The sequence below is a fragment of the Staurois parvus genome, unplaced genomic scaffold (genome assembly GCF_062004578.1).
Source record: "Staurois parvus isolate SC_StPar_1 unplaced genomic scaffold, SC_StPar_1.0 ptg000207l, whole genome shotgun sequence".
Lineage (NCBI taxonomy): Eukaryota > Metazoa > Chordata > Amphibia > Anura > Ranidae > Staurois > Staurois parvus.
The window spans coordinates 2,084,696-2,097,650 of record NW_028318003.1 but is presented as its reverse complement, the minus strand read 5'-3'; the positions used below and the strand labels follow the sequence as shown (position 1 = coordinate 2,097,650).

The 12,955-nt window shown below is 39.3% G+C and overlaps 1 protein-coding gene across 6 annotated transcripts in view; it reads left to right on the top strand.

Moving 5' to 3' along the window:
* Nucleotides 1-6,939, top strand: part of GRIK4 (glutamate ionotropic receptor kainate type subunit 4) — a 475,013-nt gene extending 468,074 nt beyond the window's left edge. For all 6 annotated transcript variants that reach the window (XM_089678554.1, XM_089678550.1, XM_089678553.1 and 3 more), the window contains 3 exons: nucleotides 4,094-4,222; nucleotides 5,047-5,165; nucleotides 5,581-6,939. In XM_089678554.1, coding sequence (XP_089534680.1) covers nucleotides 4,094-4,222; nucleotides 5,047-5,165; nucleotides 5,581-5,943 — 611 coding nt within the window. In that variant the 3' untranslated portion in view covers nucleotides 5,944-6,939. The remainder of the gene's footprint in view (nucleotides 1-4,093; nucleotides 4,223-5,046; nucleotides 5,166-5,580) is intronic.
* The last annotated feature ends 6,016 nt before the right edge of the window (nucleotides 6,940-12,955 follow it).

Below are 12,955 nucleotides of genomic sequence, written 5' to 3'. Positions count from 1 at the left end.
GGAAAACCTCCAAAAAAATTACCATTTCAGATTTAAAATAATTTATTTTGTAATACTGGTAATAAAAACAAATGATTTTAAATAAAAAAAAAGGGCACAGAGTTTTGGCAGCTTGTTTAATGAAGTTATTTTGTGATTTATAAACATAAAACAAGAAAGAAAGAACACTGATTTGGGTCAGCATAGAACACACTGTATTCCATATAAAACCCAGGGATGTATTGCACTGTCATTTAAAATGTAGATGGGGCTCTTTGTGCACAGCCTGGGTGAAGGGGAGAATGCAGTAACCAGGAATAGCAGCTCTGCACAGAGATCCATTCTCCACCTCCTTATTTCAGTAGGACCATGGTAGAAGAAAGGTTCATACCAACGTCTTGTCTGTGTATTCCACACCAGAGCTTCACTGTAGCTACAATTGGAATCTGGCACTGTTTTGGCACACTTCCTGTATTGGTGGTTGCTAGGCAACTATTTTCAGGGACGGGTTCGCCTTCTTCAAGCCTGAAAGGTGTATGGCATACAGGTCTTTTTATAGGGACCAGCGAACACTTAGAAGGGGCAACCTCTTGAGCTCTGGGTGGGAGCACATATTAGTAACCTAAACACCAGAAAATGATAGTGATACAATTATTCAGGTATATTACTACATTACGATAAATATGTATGCATATTTAACAGTGATGACTCATGCAAAAAAGGGAGCCAGAACTAGAATTACAATTTGTTGAAAAAAAGTACAAAGATTTTTATTGTTCACCATATCATAAAATTATAAAAATGACAGTCATATACAGAGCCTCCCTCCTAGATATACATAAGATCGTGACATGTGAAGGAGGCTCTTTCTATGTCTGTAACTTTTAATAATTATATTTTTATGATATGGTGAACAATAAAAAAGATTTGTACTGGATGGAGTAATTGACAGCTTCCCTAAACTATTTTTTACACATAACTGGGTTTGGGAACTGCGGGACCTTTTGAAAACTCCCCTTACCTGACATATTTCAGGTCGCTGTGGGATGGAAGTGGGGGGTCTTTTGGTCTTGGCTGGGCTCCGTAGTAGGTGAAGTCTTTTCATCCTTTTTCCCTTCCTTCCCCTCTCTTCTCTCTCCTACTTTTACACCCGTGTACTCCCTTACTTTTTTTTTGCATTTGGTACAGTGACCATTGGTTGGTAGCTGCTTATCTCAGAACGGTTAGGATTGTTTCATTTATTGTACCTTTACTCATATGTCTGTGTATTGGAGATTTTTGCATTTCTGTTATGTGAATGCCCTGTAGTCTTTTTTGTTGAAAAATTTATAAAAATTATTAGTTTTTAAAAAATATCTGTACTTTCATTCAAGAAATGTGTAATCCTTGTGTCCCTTAAAAGTCTGCCTAGTTCTTGCTCCCTTCCCCCCTTCTCATATGAGTTATAGATGAGTTATGTATCTACAGTTGCAAGAAAAAGTATGTGAACCCCTTGGAATTACGTGGAGTTTTGCATGAATTGGGCATAAAATGTGCTCTGAACGTCATCTAAGTCACAACAATAGAAGAACACAGTCTGATGAACATAATACTACACAAACATTAGATGTTGCCATGGTTTAATTGCACATAACATGTAAACATTCACAGTGCAGGGAGGAAAAAGTATGTGAACCTTTGGACTTAATAACTGGTTGACCCTCCTTTGGCAGCAATAACCTCAACCAAACATTTCCTGTAGTTGCAGATCAGACCTGCACAACGATCTGGAGTAATTTTGGACCACTCCTCTTCACAAAACTGTTTCAGTGTAGCAATATTCTTGGGATGTCTGGTGGGAATCGCTCTCTTAAGGTCATGCCACAGCATTTCAATCGGGTTGAGGTCAAGACTCTGACTGGGCCACTCCAGAAGGTGAATTCTGTGCTGTTGCAGCCATTGTTTTGTTGAATTACTTGTATGCTTTGGGTCATTGTCCTGTTGCATCACCCATCCTCTGCGGAGCTTCAGTTGGCGGACAGATGGTCGTATGTTTTTTTTGCAAAATGTCTTGATAAACTCTGGAATTCATTTTCCCATCAATGACAACAATCTGTCCAGGCCCTGAGGCAGCAAAGCAGCCCCAAACCATGGTGCTCCCTCCGCCATGTTTTACAGTGGGGATGAGGTTTTGATGTTGGTGTGCTGCGCCTTTTTTTCTCCACACATAGTGTTGTGTGTTCTTCCCAAACAACTCAATCTTGGTTTCATCTGTCCACAGTATATTTTGCCAGTAGTGCTGTAGGAACATCCAGGTGCTCTTTTGCAAAATTCAAACGTGCTGCAATATTCTTTTTGGACAGCAATGGCTTCCTCCGTGGTGTCCTCCCATGTACTTCATTCTTGTTTAATGTTTAACTTATTGTAGTTGTGTCAACATAAATGTTAGCATGTGCCAGAGATTTCTGTAGGTCTTTAGCTGACGCTCTGGGATTCTTCTTTACCTCATGCAGCATTCTGCGCTGTGCTCTTGCAGTCATTTTTACAGGACGACCACACCTAGGGAGAGTAGCAACAGTGCTAAACTTTCTCCATTTGTAGACAGTCTGTCTTACCGTGGACACATGAACATCAAGGCTTTTGGAGATACTTTTGTAACCATTTCCAGCTTCATGCAAGTCAACAATTCTTGATCGTAGGTCTTCTGAGAGCTCTTTTCTGCTACGCATGGTTCACATCAGACAGTGCTTCTTGAAAACAGTAAACCCAAAACAGGTGTGTGTTTTTTTAGGGCAGGACAGCTGTCAGCAACACATCCAATATCATCACACTGATTGGAGTCAAGGTTGGCTCACTCCTGGCTCCAATTAGCTCTGGGAGAAGTCATTAAGCTAGGGCCTCACATACTTTTTCCTCCCTGCACTGTGAATGTTTACATGTTATGTGCAATTAAACCAAGGCAACATCTAATGTTTGTGTAGTATTATGTTCAGCAGACTGTGTTCTTCTATTGTGACTTAGATGACTTTCAGAGCACATTTTATGCCCAATTGATTCAAAACTCCACGTAATCCCAAGGGGTTCACATACTTTTTCTTGCAACTGTATATATGATACAGTATCAGACAAGACTACACTAAACAATACAAATAATAATGAAACCCCCATAATGTAATTAATTAAGACAGTAAAATGAAGAAGTGAATGAGGACAAGATGTGGGTGTGCACCCAGGCTGTGTACAAAGCATCCTCTCTGCATTTTAAATTTGAGGCAATATATCCCTTTGGTTTTGTATAGAATGGGATTTTTTTTATGCTGTACCAGATCCATGTACTTTCTTCTTAGTCTATGTTTCATTTCATGCATTTCTTGTGCTAATTTAAAAAACTGCAAGACTGTTTGGTGGCTAAGGACACTTGGATTGCGCTGCTGTGCATAGGCAGGACGGACTGATGAAGCGTGGCCTTGATGAGCGTTTTTTAATTTGTGAGTTTGCCTGTTGTCAATATTCCAGTGTAGCAGTGTCAATGGGCTAATTATGACAGTTTATAAGTATAGATCAGCAGCTGGTAATCTTTGATTTTCCAAGGTCATCTTAGCCCTCTCAGAAAATAATGCACTTCTAATGCCAAAACAAGTAAATTGTCTTTCTCTTTTAGCTTTCTGTTGTGCATTGAAAATAGCTCACTGCAAGGATACATATCACAAAACGAATTATATTTAATAATGAGTACATGAAAGTGTATGTTAAAGCAGAGCTGAAATTTGGATGGAGTGAGGCACCATTAGACCCCCTACCAATTTGTATGGCTGTTTGGGCCCCCACTGAGGAGATTCACCTCTCTGTTTGAGTGACCATTGCAATGAGACAGAAAGTAAGGGTAATTCTACATTGTATAGTTTCAAGAAAACAAGAGGTGACCTAAAATCTTCCAGTTGGTAGCAGTTGTACAAATTCGAAATTTTACTTACACTAGGGAGATTTCTTCTCTCTTTCTGTTGTGTTTCCAAGACAGAAGATAAAGGGAAATCTCCCTAGCAGAACACAGACAGTTAAACAATAACTCAATAACTCCCTTACTCTTGAAAAGTTTTGGCATACACCTCAATCCACATGTTTGTGTTTACTACAGGCTCTGCTTTCCGTGATGAATTTGATCTAGCAATCTTGCAGCTACAGGAAAACAACTGTCTGGAAGACCTAAAGCGGAAATGGTGGGATGGCGGTAAATGCCCAAAAGAAGAAGACCACAGAGCAAAAGGTAACTGTTATTTCATCTTTTACAATTTGCATTTTCATTCTTTCTTGATATAATTATCCATTTTATTCTTGCGTTTTTAAACATGCCAATAAAACATATTCCATTGAAGCATCACTTATCTTGCTTAGAAGAATAACTGTAACCCTTTTCTTCCCTTTTCCCCCAGCAACCACTACCTCCTCCTTACTCATAAGAGCTGTCAGGTGAAAGCTAAGTGATGGTAATACTGTATAGTCCTACCTTTAGCTCAAGTTGGGGCCTAATTGTCCCCTTGTCCACCCCTCCCCCATTCCATAGATATGCTCCACTACGTGCTTCAGATGAGTTGGCAACCTTTGCAGTAGTTGAAGCCTACAGTTGGTCACAGTGCAGGACACATGCTCAGGATATTCTCTATAGAAAGCTTGCTAGTAGATAGCTTCTCCACATGGTCCTATAGAGAAGCAGCCATGTATGCATGATTTTCTGCAGCCCACTGACTTATTGAGGGAGACAGAAGCCACTTGAGTGGGGTGCAGGCCTAGGCTTCTGTAAGAGGTATACAGATAATTTGAGGTAGTGGAAAATCCATTTCTATATAAAGATGGCTATATTCCTGCTATCTTGTATTGTCTATATAAACATTATAGTAGCTTTAAGTTAGAGTTAAAGCTTTATGGGAGCAGTGCAGTGCAGACAGCACACAATGTTTGTTATCATGAATATGACATGTTCACGCTCACGTGCAAACCCAACAAAGCAGAGTCTAAAACAAACATACAACATATGATGGTTTGTGAAATGTACAGTAATCAAATGTTGCTGTACTTTTCTCATTTTCTCAGGTTTGGGCATGGAAAACATTGGAGGCATATTTGTTGTGTTAATCTGTGGATTAATAGTGGCTATCTTCATGGCCATGCTGGAGTTCCTGTGGACAATAAGAAATTCTGAAGATACTCAGGTAAGATCATACCATCTACTTGCATATCTGTTGTTCAGACTACATTTTTATATGCTGTATGTCATTGAAAGTAAATGCGATACGCAAGGAGAGGCAACATTTAATGAAGGCACAATATGACAAAATGATTAGGTATAATTGTTCTTTTACATACAGTATATGTATATAAGACTTTTTGAGTTGGTATTACCTCTGTTAGACAGAGAGAAAAATTCATTTTTTAATTCCTCCCTTGTTAAAAAAGCAAAGGCTTTTTAATTTTCCCTGAAGTTTCAGTGTGTTTCATTCTGCATTGTCACATGAAAATCAAGATTTCGAATTGTGAAAAAAACTATGCATATTTGCACCCCAAACACGAAATATCAAGAAATAAAACATTATTTATTAAAATGTTTTGCTTTCTGTGTTGTTGCAGGTTTCTGTTTGTCAAGAAATGATGTCAGAGTTAAGTAGCATTATACTTTGCAAAGACAGTTTTCTGCCACGTCGAAGACGGGCAGGCATTATACGCTCCAGATCAGCTGTTCCGGAGGATAAAAGAGGACGCAATACTAGCATTCTAAGCAATGGTAAACTGTGTGGGGGCAGTGGCCCCGACCCGCTGGCACAGAGACTGGCACAAGAAGCAGCTCTAGTTGCCAGAGAATGTACACATATTCGAGTCTGCCCGGAGTGTCGCCGTTTTCAGGGTCTCAGAACACGCCCAACTGGTGGATCTCCAGCACAAAGTGAAGAGAGTTTGTGGGAAAAGACTACAAATAGCAGTGAGCCAGAGTAAAAGAGCCATGACAGATAATGTAGGAAACAAAAACATCCAGTGCTGTTTTATTTTTGTCTTTTTTTTAAGACCATATAATTCTAAAACTATTTTTTTTAAAGAAGAGTAAAATCCTGGTACTGGATTACCCACATTATAAACAAAATCTCCCACAATGGGTCTGCGTATTTTCAGCTGGCATCACAATCTTTGGCATCACAAAAACTGGTATGTTGTTACCCAATTTAGTAGTGGACTGTTGTATTGTTTCCTTGGATTGTGAGGAACATTGTCTTCCTTCAAAGTCGTTCATGCTTCTGAGCGTTTATTATTTCAACACCTGCAATGTTTGTAATAATAAAGAGAACATTTTGTCAAAAATCATAATATGGTCCTGGTAAGAATTAGGTTGTCCTCCATAAATGAATTAGAGACAGTTTTGATGTGTTTCTTGGTTGAGATTAAATGGTTTTCTGTGTGTCTTTTGAAGGCTGTGTTATGTCAGAATTCCAGAATTCATGTTTTGTATGGAAAAATTAAATTCCTAATATGAACAATACATCCTGGCCACACAAACAGCTCCAAAAATAATGTTCTGACATCTAAACGCTGAAGATGGTTATGTAAATATATAGCTTTGCCATAGTGTAATTGAGATGGATAGATTTACCACATCATCATTTATGAAAAGTGACAATTGTTCTCATGTGCTGCAAGGTCTCATTACCATGTGTCAACATTACAGTAAATCAGGTGCTCTTGAAGTGTTCCCTTTGGAAAGATGGGCACTGTACTGATTGAGTGAGGTCATTCTTGGTGTTTGTTTTTCTTTAGTCATACTATGAACTAAATTTATAGGATTCATAAATTATGTTTTAGTAAATCTATCCCATATTGTAAAAATTGTCTTTTTCCAGGAGTCCATATAACGCTGTATATGAAAGAACTATAAGGATATTTTTTGATGAAAACTAAAGTTCTATGCAATTTCTGTAAAATAAAGAGAATCGTTCTTAATAGGCGTTTGTGCTTCTGTAATGTTTACATACTTTTCCTTTAAACGTTAAGGAGTTACCTGTCATCAGACTCATTGCAATATGAAAACTGTAGCAGTCAATCAGAATTCATATTTTACTAATCCGGTTATACTGTATGTTGTAGGAAACTAAAATCTCACTAGTTGCTATAGGTTTCTGCCCATATTATAAAAACATTACAGAGGTTTAACCCTCCCATTACGCCATCCAGAAAGAAAATGAAAGTTTTGCTTTTAGTTACACTTTCAAGCAGCCTTTCTCAACTTTATCAACACAGAGGAACCCTTGGAATACCTTTCCAGTCTCAGGAAACCCCTGCTAAAAATTACTATACTGTATATACAACTCATGGGAAGACTTACCCCCTTATAGATATCTGAAAAGATCAATGATGGCAGTGGGAACTTGTCAGTGGGAAAATATCTCTAAAAATAATTGTGAAAAAGTAAAGTATCTCCACTACACTTGACATACAATTGTGTTCAAAATAATAGCAGTGTGTTGAAAAAAGTGAATAAAGCTCAAAATCCTTCTAATAGCTTTTATTTCCATACACACAAATGCATTGGGAACACTACACATTCTATTCCAAATCAAAACATGAAGAAAAATAGATCAAATTGTGTTGTTCCTCTACACAAATTGAAGAAAAGTGAATATTAGACTGTTCAAAAAAATAGCAGTGTTTGTATTCTCTTTACAAACTCAAACATTCACTATATAAACTGAAACATGTTTGAAGATTTTGCTTTCCTTTGAATCACTTAATATTTAGTTGTATAAGCACTGTTTCTGAGAACTGCTGTACATCTGTGTTGCATGGAGTCAACCAACTTCTGGCACCTGTGAACAGGTATTCCAGCGCAGGATGATTGGACTACATTCCACAGTTCTTCTCTATTTCTTGGTTTTGCCTCAGAAACTGCATTTTTGATGTCACCCCACAAGTTTTCTATTGGATTAAGATCCGGGGATTGGGCTGGGCGCTCCATAATGTCAATCTTGTTGGTCTGGAACCAAGATATTGCACAATAACTGGTGTGTTTGGGGTCGTTGTCTTGTTGGAACACCCATTTCAAGGGCATTTCCTCTTCAGCATAAGGCAGCATGACCTCTTCAAGTTTTCTGATGTATTCAAACTGATCCATGATCCCTGGTATGCGATAAATAGGCCCAACACCGTAGTATGAGAAACATCCTCATATCATGATGCTTGCACAACCATGCTTCACTGTCTTCACAGTGTACTGTGGCTTGAATTCAGTGTTTGGGGGTCGTCTGACAAACTGTCTCCAGCCACTAGACCCAAAAAGAACAATCTTACTTTCATCAGTCCACAAAATGTTGCACCATTTCTCTTTAGGCCAGTCAATGTGCTCTTTGGCAAATTGTAACCTCTTCAGCACATCATTTTTCCAACAGTGGGACTTTGCGGGGGCTTCTTGCAGATAACTTGGCTTCACATAGGCGTCTTCTAATTGTAACAGTACTCACAGGTAACTTTAGACCTTCTTTGATCTTCCTGGAGCCGATTGTTGGCGAGTCCTTGCCATGTTGGCTATTCTTCTATCCATTCGAATGGTCGTTTTTCGCTTTCTTCCACGTCTTTCAGGTTTTGGTTGCCATTGTAAAGCATTTGCAATCATTTTAGCTGAGCAGCCTATCATTTTCTGCACTTCTTTATATGTTTTCCCCTCTCCAATCAACTTTTTAATCAAGGTACGCTGTTCTTCTGAACAATGTCTGGAACGACCCATTTTCCTCAGAATTGCACTGTAACCAGCATGTACAACAATTGCTGCCTTCCTTCCTTCCTTAAATAAGGGCAATAATTGTCACCTGTTTTTCAAAGAATGAATGACCTCACTAATAGAACTCCACACTGCTATTATTTTGAACATGCCACTTTCAATTAGTGATTCAATTAAACAGAATCAGCAGCATGCATGTCATGACTGTTGGGTCTGTTGGATTTCGATTACTCTACTACACCTGCTAGTAAATTATTTGCCATGTAGAAATATCATTTCTACCAAAAACAGTGATTGATCAGGTTAGTGATGTCTGACTGTTATTATTGTGAACACAACTGTATGTTCTAACAAGGGATTCGACCATTGTGATATGCATGAACATTGTATAATGTTTGGAGTGATTGGGAGCTTTTTTTGCAGCAAATGATGTATGTGCTGGTATATACACGTAAAATGTCTCTGAAAATCTAATGAGAAAATAAGTAAAGTTTACTACATATAATGGGGTGGATTTACTAAAGGCACATAGAGTGAGCACTTTGCAAGTGAACTTGCTCCAAAGCTTAGTAAATTAGAGGAAGCTCTGCTGACATTCATCATCCAATCATGTGCGAGGAAAAATTTTTTTCTTTTTCCTTGCATGTGATTGCATGTACTAAGCTCTGGAGTAACTTGCAAATTGCCTTGAAGTAGACCTATAGGCAAAACATTTTTTGGATAGAGTAAGGGAGGGTTATAACCCCTATCAGCTTTTTTTTTTTTTTTTTTTTGGAAGATGGGGCACAGACAACAGTAAAAACCTGACAGGTGTTCTAATCCACCTCCACTCTATCCAAAACTAAAAAAAAGGTTTTCCTTTAGTAAATCAACCCCAATAATTTCCATATTTAGGTTTCTATGCATTACTGTTGAGAGAACTGATCCAAAAAGGCAGAAACTACTCAAAATTGCCTATTATTATATTTCTACATTTCTTAAATACTACATGCCTGGACCACTACCATTACCTCATGCATTTAAATATTTATTTCCTTCTGTGCATTGATTTTAACGCCTTTCATTCGGTATTTACTGAGTGTTACTACAAATACTACAAAACAATATAGTGAATTGACCATTTCAGGATCACATTCGATATTTAGGCAAAATGTGTCTGGACACCTAAATACCGCATGCTATCTGCTTCTGTGAATGAAGTGCATTGTCACTGCTCTTTGTTAAATTAAATAATACTATTTATTTTCATATCTAAGCTATTGCATATGTTTTTCTGATCCTTTTTTTTGTAACATTTCAATATTGTGCACACTTGTATTATAAGTATAGAATCTACTGGCAGCACTGCCCATCTGGTATGCTGCTATGTCCCTTCCCCACCTAAACAAGCAGATACCAATAAATGCCCCCCCCCCTCTCCACCCCAAACCCACACTCTGCCTACTATGATTTTCTTTTATACCGCTGCTTTTTTTCTCCCTGCAACTGTCAGCTCCTGCACTACCTCCCTTAACCTTGATCACTCCCCTGTGCTGCCCAACCCACAATCAGTTACTGTACCACCCTTAAGCCTGGTACACACTACTCAACCCAGTGGGCTGAATGAAAAAAACCTCACATCTAACATGGTGGTTGTACAGAAGTCGATAGGTAGATCAACTTCTGTACAACCTCCCTGCCAATACATGCATCAAAATTGGTCCAGTCCCTGCTGAACCTGCCAAATTTCAATCCAAGTATGGCTGGTTTTAGTCAAAATCTTATAACCTTTTCCCATTTTGTCCTTCTCCACAGCCTCTGCAGCAAAAGATTTCAATTCTACCACTTAATCCTACAGTCGGCTACTACTCCGCCTTCATCTCCTGCCTTCCATTCTTCCAGTAATCTGTTATCAGCAACCACTTTGGTTTAGCTATGATAAGCTCCCACTGCCTCCTAGGTATCCATCTGTCTTTACTCCAAATAGCACACAACCAGCTACTGCACCTCTCTTTCCTCCAATTCTTTGAAGCAGTGAGCTTCTTTTCTGCCTCTTGGATCCCCCTATCCCAGATCATCGCCAACTCTGTTTTCCTTCCTCCGAGTGACTGCATCTTTCCTTTTCTTGTCACTGTGCCTATTCTCCTAATGGTCCCCAGTCAGGTTCAGCTCTGGCTGCTGTATCCTCTGTCAGTGATTAGCTCCTGCTCTTCCTCTCTCCTGCAGCCACAATCATCATGGTGCCCTGGGTATGCTCAGTTCTCTCACTGCTGATGTGTGTTTGAGAGTAGGGGTGGTTATGTGCAACTTACCTAACTTCAGCGGGCGTAGTTACATGTGTTTAAAAAATAATTTAACTAAACGTTTTCCCAATATGTCTCACACAGTCTTTTTTTTTTTTAAATATCTAGGCTCTCCTACCTCTATACTCTGTTGCTGGAAGCATTTAATGTAGCGCTACCCCTTCAGAGCTGCTGAATAATTTGGGTTCCCTGTCTGTTCTGAGCCAGATTTGGAAACACAGCCCCTGCTGACACCACTGTAACCTTGACCACAAGAATCCCCTGGCCCTGAAACACTGAGTAATCACACAGTTTAACCATTTACCACTATACTAATGCTTCCCCCCAGCGACCGATGTGTCCATCGGACACAGCGGAATGCAGCTCCCGGTAATCGGGACCCGGTGCTCATGTCATCGCACATGATCACAATGCTAGAGAAGCTGTTATGGATCAATCTGATTCAGAACAGTTTTGCTTCTGTTCATGATTGGTCCACAGCTCTCACATGGTACATAGCCAATCACAGCACCCTGTACCATGTGACCAACTGGAGCCAATCACAGATCACAGTATTTTTAAGGGTCATGAACTTAACCCATTCATGACAGTTCAAAGCATTGCATTGTATTTATTGCACCTGCAATGCAAAGTGTAAAAAAAAAAATCCCTGATCACCCCCCCTCCAGAGTAGTACAATGTTACTATAAAGCATTAAAAAAAAAATTAAAAAATGTTCTCAATATATTTTTTTAACATTCTTTTTCTTTTTTTTTGTATTACTTGCCAACCGCTCAGAACAGCTCTGGGCAAAGTGACGTACCCTTATGTCACTTTCTATTTCCTGGTGTGCGTACGCCCCCCGCTGCCCTCTATGCCAGTCCAAGGAGAGAAGAGAGAACAATACATTGAGTAAAAGCACTACATTTTACACACACACACACACATTAGATAAGCACATTTAACCCTTTGATCGCCCCTATTAACCTTTTGATCACCCCATCACCCATCCACTACCATTAGTACAGCATCAGTATATATAATTTTTCACTGATCTCTGTATTACTGCCACTAGTGACATCAGATCGATAGCATAAGGGTCTGTAAGCACCCCTCCCAGCCAGGGTCAGCTAGCATTAGATTGCCTGCACACAGTCACAGCCCACCCAAATTTAGTTCTTGCCAGACAATTCGCATGGAAACCTAATATGGTTTCTAAATTTAAAACATTTTTGGGCCTAACCCTCAACATGGGCATTACAAAAAATCAGTTGCGCTCATATTGGTCAACAGACCCGATTCATCACATGCCCATGTTCTCTGCTGTTACATATATGTAAAAGCAACCCAACAACATACTGGTACAACACTGGACTTTGAGTGGTTAATTAGTGGCTAATTAGCCACTGAATCACTTTAAAAAGCAGTGGGAAGGGACATTCTCCCCCCCCCCCGCCTCCTTCCACAGCTTTCTGGGGCTCTCCCGTTCCACCAGGGAACCTGAGAATGCAGATGGCAGTTCCGCTGACTGACCATAGAGATCATGGAAGACCAGGAAAGCTCCAATCATTTTTATAGTCTAAGAAACCAGAAGATACGAGCATTTCATTATTATGGTATTGCCAGATATAAACAGCGTCATTTTAAAATTGGGAAAGCATCTGATCACACCGATCTTGGTGTGATCATATGCTTTAAGGGCAGAGGAGAGATCTAGAGTCTAACAGACCCCAGATTTCTCAGAAAAGAGTACCTGTCACTGCCTGTTGCTATCACAGGGGATATTTACATTCCCTGTGATTACAAAAAAGTGATAAAAAATTAAAGGGACAGTTTAAATTAAAAAAAAGCAAAATAATAAAAATAAAAAACAAAATCAGCCCAACCCCCCCCCCCTCTTCTGGCATAAGCGTCGGTTTAGAGTCAGTATGTAAACAGAGATTTTGCCACCCGTGTAAGGTATCACCACCAACAGCAGATCAAG